The sequence below is a fragment of the Bombina bombina genome, chromosome 4 (assembly GCF_027579735.1).
Source record: "Bombina bombina isolate aBomBom1 chromosome 4, aBomBom1.pri, whole genome shotgun sequence".
NCBI classification, from domain to species: Eukaryota; Metazoa; Chordata; class Amphibia; order Anura; family Bombinatoridae; genus Bombina; species Bombina bombina.
The window spans coordinates 929,868,398-929,884,660 of NC_069502.1; the positions used below are offsets into that span (position 1 = coordinate 929,868,398).

At 40.7% G+C, this 16,263-nt stretch overlaps 1 protein-coding gene across 1 annotated transcript in view; it reads right to left on the reverse strand.

Moving 5' to 3' along the window:
* Nucleotides 1-16,263, reverse strand: part of MTHFD1L (methylenetetrahydrofolate dehydrogenase (NADP+ dependent) 1 like) — a 1,099,716-nt gene that overhangs the window by 613,954 nt on the left and 469,499 nt on the right. The window contains exon 16 of the mRNA XM_053711891.1: nt 3,399-3,510. Coding sequence (XP_053567866.1) covers nt 3,399-3,510 — 112 coding nt within the window. The remainder of the gene's footprint in view (nt 1-3,398; nt 3,511-16,263) is intronic.

The window sequence follows — 16,263 nt, forward strand, 5'->3', positions numbered from 1 at the left end:
TAACAGGTCTTCTACACAATGTAAGAATGCCTGTCTTTTTATTTGGTCTGAAGACAATTGAGACCTGTGGAACCGTCCCCTTGGGGGTAGTTCCTTGAATTCCAGGAGATAACCTTGAGAACTATTTCTAGCGCCCAAGGATCCTGAACATCTCTTGCCCAAGCCTGAGCGAAGAGAGAGAGTCTGCCCCCCACCAGATCCGGTCCCGGATCGGGGGCCAGCATCTCATGCTGTCTTAGTAGCGGTAGCAGGCTTCTTGGCCTGCTTACCTTTGTTCCAGCCTTGCATCGGTCTCCAGGCTGGCTTGGTTTGAGAAGAATTACCCTCTTGCTTAGAGGATGTAGAATTTGAGGCTGGTCCGTTTCTGCGAAAGGGACGAAAATTTGTTTTATTTTTAGCCTTTGTGGCCCTTTCCCCCAGTGATGTCTGAAATAATCTCTTTCAAGTCAGGGCCAAACAGCGTTTTCCCCTTGAAAGGGATGTTAAGCAATTTGTTCTTGGAGGACACATCCGCTGACCAAGACTTTAGCCAAAGCGCTCTGCGCGCCACAAGAGCAAAACCTGAATTTTTAGCTAATTGCAAAGTGGCGTCTAAGGTAAAAGAGTTAGCCAATTTAAGTGCTTGAACTCTGTCCATAACCTCCTCATAAGAAGATGCTTTATTGAGCGACTTTTCTAGTTCTTCGAACCAGAAACACGCTGCTGTAGTGACAGGAACAATGCATGAAATTGGTTGTAGAAGGTAACCTTGCTGAACAAACATCTTTTTAAGCAAACCCTCTAATTTTTTATCCATAGGATCTTTGAAAGCACAACTATCTTCTATAGGGATAGTGGTGCGTTTGTTTAGAGTAGAAACCGCCCCCTCGACCTTGGGGACTGTCTGCCATAAGTCCTTCCTGGGGTCGACCATAGGAAATAATTTCTTAAATATAGGGGGAGGGACAAAAGGTATGCCGGGCCTTTCCCATTCTTTATTTACAATGTCCGCCACCCGCTTGGGTATAGGAAAAGCTTCGGGGGGCACCGGGACCTCTAGGAACTTGTCCATCTTACATAATTTCTCTGGAATGACCAAATTGTCACAATCATCCAGAGTAGATAACACCTCCTTAAGCAGAGCGTGGAGATGTTCCAATTTAAATTTGAATGTAATAACGTCAGGTTCAGCTTGTTGAGAAATTTTTCCTGAATCTGAAATTTCTCCCTCAGACAAAACCTCCCTGGCCCCTTCAGACTGGTGTAAGGGCATGTCAGAACCATTATCATCAGCGTCCTCATGCTCTTCAGTATCTAAAACAGAGCAGTCGCGCTTTCGCTGATAAGTGGGCATTTTGGCTAAAATGTTTTTAATAGAATTATCCATTACAGCCGTTAATTGTTGCATAGTAAGGAGGATTGGCGCACTAGATGAACTAGGGACCTCCTGAGTGGGCAAGACTGGTGTAGACATAGAAGGAGATGATGCAGTACCATGCTTACTCCCCTCACTTAAGAAATCATTTTGGGCAACATTATTATCAGTCTTTGCTGAGACCCAACCAAGCCCAGAGGGGAATACGATACCAAATGACGCCTTCAATAAGCTTTTTCAGTGGATCTGAGCTCCTCACACATGCATCTGCATGCATTGCTTCTCAAAAACAACTGCGCATTAGTGGCGCGAAAATGAGGCTCTGCCTATGACTAGAAAAGGCCCCCAGTGAAAAAGGTGTCCAATACAGTGCCTGCCGTTTTTTTAACAGAATTCCCAAGATTAAAATAACTCTTCAAAGTTATAAACCATTAAATATGCTTATAAAGTAATCGTTTTAGCCCAGAAAAATGTCTACCAGTCTTTAAAGCCCTTGTGAAGCCCTTTATTCTTATATTTAAAATTAAGAAAATGGCTTACCGGATCCCATAGGGAAAATGACAGCTTCCAGCATTACCAAGTCTTGTTAGAAATGTGTCATACCTCAAGCAGCAAAAGTCTGCTCACTGTTTCCCCCAACTGAAGTTAATTCATCTCAACAGTCCTGTGTGGAAACAGCCATCGATTTTAGTAACGGTTGCTAAAATCATTTTCCTCTTACAAACAGAAATCTTCATCTCTTTTCTGTTTCAGAGTAAATAGTACATACCAGCACTATTTTAAAATAACAAACTCTTGATTGAAGAATAAAAACTACATTTAAACACCAAAAAACTCTTAGCCATCTCCGTGGAGATGTTGCCTGTGCAACGGCAAAGAGAATGACTGGGGAAGGCGGAGCCTAGGAGGGATCATGTGACCAGCTTTGCTGGGCTCTTTGCCATTTCCTGTTGGGGAAGAGAATATCCCACAAGTAAGGATGACGCCGTGGACCGGACACACCTATGTTGGAGAAATCTATAATCGTTCCCAGGAACTCTGACACTTCTCTGCCAACCTCCTGTGACGAAAGGCAAAGAATGACTGGGGGATGAGGGAAGTGGGGGAGGTATTTAAGCCTTTGGCAGGGGTGTCTTTGCCTCCTTCTGGTGGCCAGGTTCTTATTTCCCACAAGTAATAAATGAAGCCGTGGACTCTCCTCCCCTTTAGATGGAAATATCCATACATAAGGCATTAATGAAATAAGTAATTAATTAACCTGACACTAATAAGAACAATTAAACTCAAAATTAACCCCCATAAATGGTTAAGCATAGTTTAAAAAATATGCAAAAGTAAACATTATATATTTTTAAAGGGACAGTCAACACCAGAATTTGTGTTTTAAAAGATAGATAATCCCTTAATTACCAATTCCCCAGTTTTGCATAACCTGTCTCCATAGTAAATTCACGTGCATGAGCTCAATGTTATCTATATAAAAGACATGAACTAATGCACTCTACTGGTGAAAAACTATCAAAATGCATTTAGATTAGAGGCAGTCTTCAAGGTCTAAGAAATTAGCATATGAACCTCCTAGGTTTAGCTTTCTACTAAGAATACCAAAAGAACAAAGCAAAATTGGTGATAAAAGTAAATTGGAAAGTTGTTTAAAATTGCATGCCCTATTTCAAACATGAATTATTATTATTTTTTTTGGACTTGACTGTCCCTTTAAGTATATCATTTATTTTTAAGTACAATGATTACACCAATAACTACCTAGAGCAGTGCAGGCACTCATTATAAAAAAGAAAAACAAACTAACAGCTTTTCAAGGGGTGCATACCTGCACTACTCAAATAGTAAATCCCTGTAATTTTTACAATAACCATTTCAAATGCTTGGCATTTATGCTGATTTTTTTTTGCATTACACTGATAAATTGCTAATGCTACACATATAACACATTAATTTAATAAGCAGACATTCCTATACAAGGTTGCATATTATCTTTCAGGACAGGGATCATGAATTACTAAAGCAATTTAAAAAGACTTACCAACATAGCCATCTTCTCCCACCAGCTTTAGTGCAATCTTGTCTGCCAAAACGGAAGAGTTTCCATGAGCAATATTTGCAAATGGACCTGCGTGAACAAATACTGGAGTGCCCTGCGCAGGAACAGATACATGCAGATTGTAAGGTTTGGTTTGATTGTCAGTTATTCATGGAAACATTGTAAAGCAAACATGACATTGTCTAATTTGTTCGATTTTTGCCTTATTGACCCTAGATTACTCTTTTTAACCCCCTTCAAAGGTGGTCAATACCTATGTAAAGTCCTGAGCAATAGACAGCTAGTGATTGGTGGGTAAGTGCAATTGCCACTTTTGATCAATTCACATGAAATGTTTCGTCTCTGCACCTGCAATGTTGCAGATCTCTGCAGTGGGATTTTACCTTTGTATATAACCTCTTTGTGAGAATTCTAACACTTAGGGATTTAAATTTTTACAATATTGCTATTGATAGAGGGTTCAAACTATATGGAAAGCGTGATTTATCAAGTGATCAAAATCCAAAATGGATTTGGCTGCCATAAGACCACAGCCACAAAATAATTTTCACTAGAAAAGATCCAGAAAACGTGTTTTTTGTTGTTAAAGAGACATAAACCTCAAAACTTTTTTCTATGAATCAGATACAGCATATTTTTAAAACAATTTACTTATATCAGTGTGGATAAAAATCAACTATTTTTTTGTTTTACATTTAGCCACTAATAAGCAAGCGTAACCAGGTAGTGAACCAAAAATGGGCCGGCTACTAAGCTTTACATTCCTGCTTTTTAAATAAAGATAGCAAGAGAACAAAGAAAAATTGATAATAGGAGTAAATTAGAAAGTTGCTTAAAATTGTATGCTCTGTCTGAATCATTAAAGGGACACAAACTATGGGTAATTTCCTTTCCTTCTGTACAGGGAGAGTCCACAGCTGCATTCATTACTTGTGGGGAGTACAGAACCTGGCCACCAGGAGGAGGCAAAGACACCCCAGCCAAAGGCTTAAATACCTCCCCCACTTCCCTCATCCCCCAGGCATTCTGCAGAGGCAACAAGGAACAGTAGGAGAAATATCAGGGTAAAAAAGGTGCCAGAAGAACAAATAACATTTAGGGCCGCCCATTGGAAAACACAGCGGGAGCTGTGGACTTTCCCTGTACAGAAGGAAAGGAAATGGTCTGTTAAGCATAATTTATGTTTTTCTTCTTAATACAGGGAGAGTCCACAGCTGCATTCATTACTTGTGTTAAAATTATACCCAAGCTACAGAGGACACTGAATGCTAACGGGAGGTGTAAAAGAAAGAGGAGGCCCCCATCTGAAGGCACCACAGCCTGACAAACCCTTTCTCCCGAAGGCTGCTTAAACAGAAGCAAAAACTCAATAACATTTGGGAAAAAATAATGCAAGGAAGACCAAGTAGCTGCCCCACAAAACTGATCCATAGAGACCTCATTCCAGAGACCCAAGAGGATGAACTGCTCTTGAAAAAAAATGAGCTGAAGACCTCTACGGAGGCTAGCATCCCGCTGGCTCATATCCTGAGCGGAGGACACTCCTCGACTAAGATGTCTTCTGACCCTTATAGATCCCAGATAGATAATAAACAGGGAATCCAACTATTTCTATGTAGGCTTAAAATAGAACCTCAAAGTGAAAGTCAATCCTAGCATTTTACAAATGCTAGGATTGACTATTGAAACAAATAAAGGGGACTTTCATTCATGAAGTATAAGATACTTTAAAAAGCTCCTTTATTTGATTCAATCGATAGCCGTTTTTAGCTGCTACAGCAGCCCACGGCTAAATTGTTTTTTTGCTAAACGGTGATGTTTTCACCTCTTAGCCAATAGCCGTGCAGTAAATTCGGCTTGGCGCCCATGGGAGCCGGATTTACCGCATTGCTATTGGTTAAGAGGTGAAAACGTCAACTCTTATCCAATTTTTTTTTTTTTTGGCAGCTAAAAACGACGATCGATTAAATCAAATAAAGGAGCTTTCTACATGAAGTATCCTATACTTCATGAATGAAAGTCCCCTTTATTTGTTTAAATAGTCAATGATAGCGTTTGTACAACACTAGGATTGACTTTCACTTTAAGGCACGATTCCAAAAGATGCAGAAACTTTTCCTTTGAGAAGGATAGGATATCCGCAATGAAGGAGCAATAAGATACAACCTTAGGAGAATTCTAACTAAGGTTGTAAAAACAGCATTACTATTAAAAACAAATAAGGAGACTCGTATTACAAGGCCGCAAACTCAAAGACTTCTGCACACAGAAGCAAAGTCCAGATAGAAAAAAGGTCTTCTTAAGAGAACACTTGAAGACCCCTTCATGCATAGGACCAAGGAACCCGATGCAAAAACATAAGAACAAAGTATAAAACTCCAAGAAGGAGCCTGTACTACCAGGAGCTCAACAAGTCTCTTGAGTAGAAAAACAGGCAGGACCAAAATGTCCCCAGAAGGAACCAGATAAAAGACCAGTCTCCAGACTATCCTGGAGGAGAAGGATCCTAGCAGGACTAAATAGAGTTCCAGGACAAACCACGCTCTTCCCAGCAGAATGGGTCCTCCACCCTATGATAGATGACGAGGGACCCGCCTATTGCTTGAAGGAGAGGACCATAACCTCTCAAGAGAACCCTTCTCTACAGATAAGACTAAACTTAATCTCACAATCCACCTCAGAGAAAGCAATTTGAGGAAGCAAGAGGCTTAGTTCCAGCAGATTCCTGAGATAAGAGAACCCTCATGGAGCAATCAGAGACGCCGACGTCTGCCCCTGCTCAATTCGAGACACCACTCAGAAAAGAGTGATATGGAAGAAGTGGAAAAAATTGAAAACAGACCCTAAAGACACACTACCAAAGTATCCATGAGCTCCGCCTAAGGGTCCTTGAATCACCACCCATTAATGGGTAACCTGGTATAGGCAACGAGACGTCCTGAGATTCTCAATCGGCGTTCCTTTCGTTTGAAAAAAGCAATTCCAGTAGAAAAACATCCGTCACGGATGATCAACCCCCAGAGAGAGTCGCAGACAGAAAGCAGTAGTGGGCTGCCACCCACTACCAACTTGAGATACTACCCTCAACGCTAGGAAGTCTCACATTCTCAGAAGGAGATCTCAACCACCAAAAGTAAGATCCATATACTGGGACAAAACCAGAAAGCTAAACCTTAAGAGCATAAGAGATTGCTTTGAGATCCAAGAGAAACTGGGAGGGAAACTCCAGAGTTCCCTGGACCCCATAGACACGCCCTCATCAACTTGACGGACTTACGGCCAAAGTCAGAACCGCCCGTAAGATAGGAAAGGTGTCCCGCAGGACAAGGAGAGCTTGACAAGAACATTGAAGAGTAATCTCTCCACCTACAGTCTAGAAAAATCTGTTACTACAGATTCAAAAACAGTGCCCCTCCACTGCTAGCATACACCTAGCCTCTGCTGGGACTCGACCCGGCAAAAAGATGAAGTCCATATGGACCCCGACAAAAAATCATTACCACCAACACAGAGCCAGTGATGGCCTGAAGGAGGTCTGGAGGGCACTACCTGATGAAGCTAACTCATAACTTCACAACTTCATATTTAAGAAGACTAAATTTGCATCAGGGATCCACCCTGGTGCCTACACTGGAACACACTAGTCTAGATTCATCTCTGAGGATCGAGAAAGACAAATGAAGTCCCTAAAAGTCTTCTATCATAAGAGACAATGGAGATTAAACCAGACTCGTCAGAACAAGGGAAAACTACTGATATATCTGGATTCTGGTCGCTACCAAAATTCTAGAATCAGTAATGAGGCTAAACAAAAAAAAAAAAACAATAAAAAGGCCAAGTATTGGAAGTGCCGGTCCAAAAGACCCGGAAATTCCCAGATTGAGGACTGAAAATAGAAAGATATCCTTCCTCCACAGTGATCTAGCACTGCTCCTCCCGTACCAAAGATAGAGATACCTTATAGTCTCCCTCTAGAAACAAGGAGAAAAGATAAGCTTTGATTAAGTACCATAGGACCCAAAAGGACAGAAGATCCCTCCCTCTATGGGTCCAGAAAACAACAACAAGGGTCTGAAAGTATCTCAGACTTCAGACTGCGATAGGTACCGGACAAGGACTCTAAAGGAGAACAAAAAATCTGCACCCACCTGAAAGGCTTCCCTCTTACTGTAGGAAGACAGGGTCAAAAGAAGGAAAACTACCTTAAACCTTCCGCTATGGAAAGCTAGCTGATACCAGAAGCACACGGCAGATCAGAAGCGTGAGCCTTGTCTGGGTTCAAACCCACAAACTACTACTTCTGGAGCGGTAGAGTTAACCACTATGCCACATATGCTCTCTGGAAGGCTGAATTTTAAGCCTAGCTCTGACCCTAGGACCCATGGATCCCATATGGTCCTGAAGTAAGCTTCTGAACAAAAAGGTGATGCCCAGCCCCCTCGCAATCAAAGATAGGACCCATACCAGAACTGAGTCCGTTACAAAGCCACCTGAACAGATCAGGCTTAGCTGAGATCCTGACGCATTGTCATGACCTCACTAAAAGAACCAGAGAAAAAGAATTTGGCTCTCAGATTCGCTTACTCATCAGGGACAGCAAAGATTGCAGAATAGTGGAACCACAATAACGCGCTCTCCTAAACAGAAGGAAAAAGAGACTTAGAATTCATATCCGTTAGAGTAACCCTAGGTCTGAAGCCCTAGCTTCGGGCTAGAAGTCTGCAAAGGGAACTATAAGCTAGAATGGCTTATTCTTCCCGACAATATTGAGGGAATCATCACCTCGAAGCTAAACAGAGATTTCACAACTGGAAGTCTCCAAAAATGCGAAGTCGTCAGTACATAAATATCCCCTATGACAAAATGTCTTCTGAAAAAAGTGTTTCCTCATAACCAGGAGCTATAACTTTAAAAGGCAAGCGCACAAAAAAAGTGTTGGTAAAGTCGAAAAGTGTAATAGCAATTCCCTATAAAGCCCAGAATTGGAATTTCTTTTAAAAATTCAAATTAAATAGACAAAAAGGAATAGGATCTCAATTTTGCTACCTGAATTAGAGTTCTGAGATTCGACAGGTAAATCAGTCCTAGGAATCTCTAAAATCGCCAGACGTGCCACTCTAAATCTAAAGGCTAAATCCTCCTCTACCGGAGGAATAGAGGTAGCAGGCTCAAACCCAAAAGGTCCATAACTCTGAAGCCTCAGAAAGAACCGCATCTCCAGATGACTGAATGGATACAACCGTCAACTTACTTAATGCTCCCTAGGCAGCAGTGCATGGATTAACCCTTTGTTTGCGTGTAACAGTATGAGGCAAAACCTGCTAAGGCCGCAGACATGGCCATACAGAACTGCGCAGTAACATCTAGTGGAAAAAGCCCCTCCCCCTCAGGTGGAGGATAAGCGGTGTAAGGGGAAGCTGCACGTGTAGAATCAGATAACTCTAGAGAACACAACTCAAGGGACGCAGAATCCTCAGAGGCGGAAGGTTTAGTGATATCTAACATCTCAACATTGGTTGATGAAAATACCATATTGCGGCATACGTAACATAATTGAGAGGGCTGGACCACCCGGGCTTCCTCACAATATACACAGGTAACGAATTCTGCCGTAGAGAGGTCATCATCTAAAAAGTCAGAATCCTCCATAACTAGGTATCTTATATAATCTGATAAAGGATCCGGCACCTATACCCTCAATGGCTGGGGCACTCACCACCTCCTATGACCCAGACAGTATAGAGAAAGTTCGTTCCTCTCCGTAGTCACTCGGTCAGGAATAGGAAATGAAAAACTCCCGGTCACACGGTGCGCCATGCAAGACCACCCATGCTAAAGGAAAAGCAAGCCACGCCTAATAAAACTGCGTAACTTCCAAGTAAACAGGCAACCTGTACATTCCGTATTAGCCTATGAGCCCAAAAATCTCACACACGTAGAGCAGCAGAAATCACATAACAAATATGATTAAACCCCACTGTTCAACAAACCCCCTCAGGAGATATTAATCCTTGATTTCATAAAGATAAAAGGAGTCCCACTAAGACCCTGTCTTCTAGCGTTACATATGTGTAAAAAATGATACAATCTTACCGGAATCTATGCCATGGAACAGAAACACGGTCTTTCAAGTGTGACAGATTGTAGCATCGCTTCTGACATGGACTTGAGTGATGAAAAGCAGGCAGTGAAACTCGTAAACGCTAATTGCTTAAAGAGCTGTTAACATGAGTCTGGATGGGTTCACAGAAAGACTCTCCCTGCATCTCCAGACTCAAACTTTCACCAATGCTCTCACTGAGAGACTAACAAGACTACTTAAAACTCCAGTTCCACATCGAAGGGCAGATACCCTTCCTAAGGAACTACTCCAAAAACTTCTGACACTTCTCTGCCAACCTCCTGTGACGATAGGCAAAAAAACATAATTTATGTAAGAACTTACCTGATAAATTCATTTCTTTCATATTAGCAAGAGTCCATGAGCTAGTGACGTATGGGATATACATTCCTACCAGGAGGGGCAAAGTTTCCCAAACCTCAAAATGCCTATAAATACACCCCTCACCACACCCACAATTCAGTTTAACGAATAGCCAAGAAGTGGGGTGATAAAAAAGTGCGAAAGCATATAAAATAAGGAATTGGAATAATTGTGCTTTATACAAAAATCATAACCACCACAAAAAAAGGGCGGGCCTCATGGACTCTTGCTAATATGAAAGAAATGAATTTATCAGGTAAGTTCTTACATAAATTATGTTTTCTTTCATGTAATTAGCAAGAGTCCATGAGCTAGTGACGTATGGGATAATGATTACCCAAGATGTGGATCTTTCCACGCAAGAGTCACTTGAGAGGGAGGGATAAAATAAAGACAGCCAATTCCTGCTGAAAATAATCCACACCCAAAATAAAGTTTAATGAAAAACATAAGCAGAAGATTCAAACTGAAACCGCTGCCTGAAGTACTTTTCTACCAAAAACTGCTTCAGAAGAAGAAAATACATCAAAATGGTAGAATTTAGTAAAAGTATGCAAAGAGGACCAAGTTGCTGCTTTGCAAATCTGATCAATCGAAGCTTCATTCCTAAACGCCCAGGAAGTAGAAACTGACCTAGTAGAATGAGCTGTAATCCTTTGAAGCGGAGTTTTACCCGACTCAACATAGGCAAGATGAATTAAAGATTTCAATCAAGATGCCAAAGAAATGGCAGAAGCTTTCTGGCCTTTTCTAGAACCGGAAAAGATAACAAATAAACTAGAAGTCTTTCGGAAAGACTTAGTAGCTTCAACATAATATTTCAAAGCTCTAACAACATCCAAAGAATGTAACTATTTCTCCTTAGAATTCTTAGGATTAGGACATAATGAAGGAACCACAATTTCTCTACTAATGTTGTTGGAATTCACAACTTTAGGTAAAAATTCAAAAGAAGTTCGCAACACTGCCTTATCCTGATGAAAAATCAGAAAAGGAGACTCACAAGAAAGAGCAGATAATTCAGAAACTCTTCTGGCAGAAGAGATTGCCAAAAGGAACAAAACTTTCCAAGAAAGTAATTTAATGTCCAATGAATGCATAGGTTCAAACGGAGGAGCTTGAAGAGCCCCTAGAACCAAATTCAAACTCCAAGGAGGAGAAATTGACTTAATGACAGGTTTTATACGAACCAAAGCTTGTACAAAACAATGAATATCAGGAAGATTAGCAATCTTTCTGTGAAAAAGAACAGAAAGAGCAGAGATTTGTCCTTTCAAGGAACTTGCGGACAAACCTTTATCTAAACCATCCTGAAGAAACTGTAAAATTCTTGGAATTCTAAAAGAATGCCAAGAAAAATGATGAGAAAGACACCAAGAAATATAAGTCTTCCAGACTCTATAATATATCTCTCTGGATACAGATTTACGAGCCTGTAACATAGTATTAATCACAGAGTCAGAGAAACCTCTTTGACTAAGAATCAAGCGTTCAATCTCCATACCTTTAAATTTAAGGATTTGAGATCCTGATGGAAAAAAGGACCTTGCGACAGAAGGTCTGGTCGTAGCGGAAGAGTCCACGGATGGCAAGAGGCCATCCGGACAAGATCCGCATACCAAAACCTGTGAGGCCATGCCGGAGCTACCAGCAGAACAAACGAGCATTCCTTCAGAATCTTGGAGATTACTCTTGGAAGAAGAACTAGAGGCGGAAAGAAATAAGCAGGATGATACTACCAAGGAAGTGATAATGCATCCACTGCTTCCGCCTGAGGATCCCGGGATCTGGACAGATACCTGGGAAGTTTCTTGTTTAGATGAGACGCCATCAGATCTATTTCTGGAAGCTCCCATATTTGAACAATCTGAAGAAATACCTCTGGGTGAAGAGACCATTCGCCCGGATGCAACGTTTGGCGACTGAGATAATCCACTTCCCAATTGTCTATACCTGGGATATGAACCGCAGAGATTAGACAGGAGCTGGATTCCGCCCAAACCAGAATTCGAGATACTTCTTTCATAGCCAGAGGACTGTGAGTCCCTGCTTGATGATTGATGTATGCCACAGTTGTGACATTGTCTGTCTGAAAACAAATGAACGATTCTCTCTTCAGAAGAGGCCAAGACTGAAGAGCTCTGAAAATTGCACGGAGTTCCAAAATATTGATCGGTAATCTCACCTCCTGAGATTCCCAAACTCCTTGTGCCGTCAGAGATCCCCACACAGCTCCCCAACCTGTGAGACTTGCATCTGTTGAAATTACAGTCCAGGTCGGAAGCACAAAAGAAGCCCCCTGAATTAAACGATGGTGATCTGTCCACCACGTTAGAGAGTGTCGTACAATCGGTTTTAAAGATATTAATTGAGATATCTTTGTGTAATCCCTGCACCATTGATTCAGCATACAGAGCTGAAGAGGTCGCATGTGAAAACGAGCAAAGGGGATCGCGTCCGATGCAGCAGTCATAAGACCTAGAATTTCCATGCATAAGGCTACCGAAGGGAATGATTGTGACTGAAGGTTTCGACAAGCTGAAATCAATTTTAGACGTCTCTTGTCTGTTAAAGACAGAGTCATGGACACTGAATCTATCTGGAAACCCAGAAAAGTTACCCTTGTCTGAGGAATCAATGAACTTTTTGGTAAATTGATCCTCCAACCATGATCTTGAAGAAAAAACACAAGTAGATTTGTATGAGATTCTGCTAAATGTAAAGACTGAGCAAGTACCAAGATATCGTCCAAATAAGGAAATACCACAATACCCTGTTCTCTGATTACAGACAGAAGGGCACCGAGAACCTTTGTAAAAATTCTTGGAGCTGTAGCTAGGCCAAACGGCAGAGCCACAAACTGGTAATGCTTGTCCAGAAAAGAGAATCTCAGGAACTGATAATGATCTGGATGAATCGGAATATGCAGATAAGCATCCTGTAAATCTATTGTGGACATATAATGCCCTTGCTGAACAAAAGGTAAGATAGTCCTTACAGTTACCATTTTGAACGTTGGTATCCTTACATAACAATTCAATATTTTTAGATCCAGAACTGGTCTGAAGGAATTCTCCTTCTTTGGTACAATGAAGAGATTTGAATAAAACCCCATCCCCTGTTCCAGAACTGGAACTGGCATAATTACTCCAGCCAACTCTAGATCTGAAACACAATTCAGAAATGCTTGAGCTTTCACTGGATTTACTGGGACACGGGAAAGAAAAAATCTTTTTGCAGGAGGTCTCATCTTGAAACCAATTCTGTACCCTTCTGAAACAATGTTCTGAATCCAAAGATTGTGAACAGAATTGATCCAAATTTCTTTGAAAAAAACGTAACCTGCCCCCTACCAGCTGAGCTGGAATGAGGGCCGCACCTTCATGTGGACTTAGAAGCAGGCTTCGCCTTTCTAGAAGGCTTGGATTTATTCCAGACTGGAGATGGTTTCCAAACTGAAACTGCTCCTGAGGATGAAGGATCAGGCTTTTGTTCTTTGTTGAAACGAAAGGAACGAAAACGATTATTAGCCCTGTTTTTACCCTTAGATTTTTTATCCTGTGGTAAAAAAGTTCCTTTCCCACCAGTAACAGTTGAGATAATAGAATCCAACTGAGAACCAAATAATTTGTTACCCTGGAAAGAAATGGAAAGTAGAGTCGATTTAGAAGACATATCAGCATTCCAAGTTTTAAGCCATAAAGCTCTTCTAGCTAAAATAGCTAGAGACATAAACCTGACATCAACTCTGATAATATCAAAAATGGCATCACAGATAAAATTATTAGCATGCTGAAGAAGAATAATAATATTATGAGAATCATGATCTGTTACTTGTTGTGCTAAAGTCTCCAACCAAAAAGTTGAAGCTGCAGCAACATCAGCCAAAGATATAGCAGGTCTAAGAAGATTACCTGAACACAGATAAGCTTTTCTTAGAAAGGATTCAATTTTCCTATCTAAAGGATCTTTAAACGAAGTACCATCTGACGTAGGTATAGTAGTACGTTTAGCAAGGGTAGAAATAGCCCCATCAACTTTAGGGATTTTGTCCCAAAATTCTAATCTGTCAGACGGCACAGGATATAATTGCTTAAAACGTTTAGAAGGAGTAAATGAATTACCCAATTTATCCCATTCTCTGGAAATTACTTCAGAAATAGCATTAGGAACAGGAAAAACTTCTGGAATAACCACAGGAGATTTAAACACCTTATCTAAACGTCTAGAATTAGTATCGAGAGGACCAGAATCCTCTATTTCTAAAGCAATTAGTACTTCTTTAAGTAAAGAACGAATAAATTCCATTTTAAATAAATATGAAGATTTATCAGCATCAATCTCTGAGACAGAATCCTCTGAACCAGAAGAGTCATCAGAATCAGAATGATGATGTTCATTTAAAAATTCATCTGTAGAGAGAGAAGTTTTAAAAGATTTTTTATGTTTACTAGAAGGAGAAATAACAGACATAGCCTTCTTGATGGATTCAGAAACAAAATCTCTTATGTTATCAGGAACATTCTGCACCTTAGATGTTGAGGGAACTGCAACAGGCAATGGTACATTACTAAAGGAAATATTATCTGCTTTAACAAGTTTGTCATGACAATTAATACAAACAACAGCCGGAGGAATAGCTACCAAAAGTTTACAGCAGATACACTTAGCTTTGGTAGTTCCAGCACTAGACAGCGATTTTCCTGAAGTATCTTCTGACTCAGATGCAACGTGAGACATCTTGCAATATGTAAGAGAAAAAACAACATATAAAGCAAAATTGATCAAATTCCTTAAATGACAGTTTCAGGAATGGGAAAAAATGCCAATAAACAAGCTTCTAGAAACCAGAAGCAAAGAAAAAATCAGACTGAAATAATGTGGAGACAAAAGAGACGCCCACATTGTTTGGCGCCTAAATGCTTTTTGGCGCCAAAAATGACGCCACATCCGGAACGCCGACATTTTGGCGCAAAAGGACGTCAAAAAATGACGCAACTTCCGGCGACACGTATGACGCCGGAAACAGAAAAGATTTTTTGCGCCAAAAAAGTCCGCGCCAAGAATGACGCAATAAAATGAAGCATTTTCAGCCCCCGCGAGCCTAACAGCCCACAGGGAAAAAAAGTCAAATTTTTAAGGTAAGAAAAAATGATTGATTCAAACGCATTATCCCAAATATGAAACTGACTGTCTGAAAATAAGGAATGTTGAACATTCTGAGTCAAGACAAATAAATGTTTGAATACATATATTTAGAACTTTATAAATAAAGTGCCCAACCATAGCTTAGAGTGTCACAAAAAATAAGATTTACTTACCCCAGGACACTCATCTACATGTTTGTAGAAAGCCAAACCAGTACTGAAACGAAAATCAGCAGAGGTAATGGTATATAAATAAGAGTATATCGTCGATCTGAAAAGGGAGGTAAGAGATGAATCTCTACGACCGATAACAGAGAACCTATGAAATAGACCCCGTAGAAGGAGATCACTGCATTCAAATAGGCAATACTCTCCTCACATCCCTCTGACATTCACTGCACGCTGAGAGGAAAACCGGGCTCCAACTTGCTGCGGAGCGCATATCAACGTAGAATCTAGCACAAACTTACTTCACCACCTCCATAGGAGGCAAAGTTTGTAAAACTGAATTGTGGGTGTGGTGAGGGGTGTATTTATAGGCATTTTGAGGTTTGGGAAACTGCCCCTCCTGGTAGGAATGTATATCCCATACGTCACTAGCTCATGGACTCTTGCTAATTACATGAAAGAAAATGACTGGGGGATGAGGGAGGTATCTTTGCCTCCTCTTGGTGGCCAGGTTCTGTATTTCCCACAAGTAATGAATGCAGCTGTGGACTCTCCCTGTATTAAAAAAGAAAAACATAATTTATGTAAGAACTTACCTGATAAATTCATTTCTTTCATATTGGCAAGAGTCAATGAGTTAGGGACGTATGGGATATACAATCCTACCAGGAGGGGCAAAGTTTACCAAACCTCAAAATGCCTATACATACACCCCTCACCACACCCACAATTCAGTTTAACAAATAGCCAAGAAGTGGGGTGAAAAAGAAAGGAGTAAAAAGAATCAACAAAGGAATTTGGAAATAATTGGGCTTTATACAAAAAAATCATAAACCACCATAAAAAAGGGGGTGGGCCTCATGGATTCTTGCCAATATGAAAGAAATGAATCAGGTAAGTTCTTACATAAATTATGTTTTCTTTCATGTAATTGGCAAGAGTCCATGAGCTAGTGACGTATGGGATAGCAATACCCAAGATGTGGAACTCCACGCAAAAGTCACTAGAGAGGGAGGGACAAAATAAAAAAAGCCATTTCGCTGAAAGA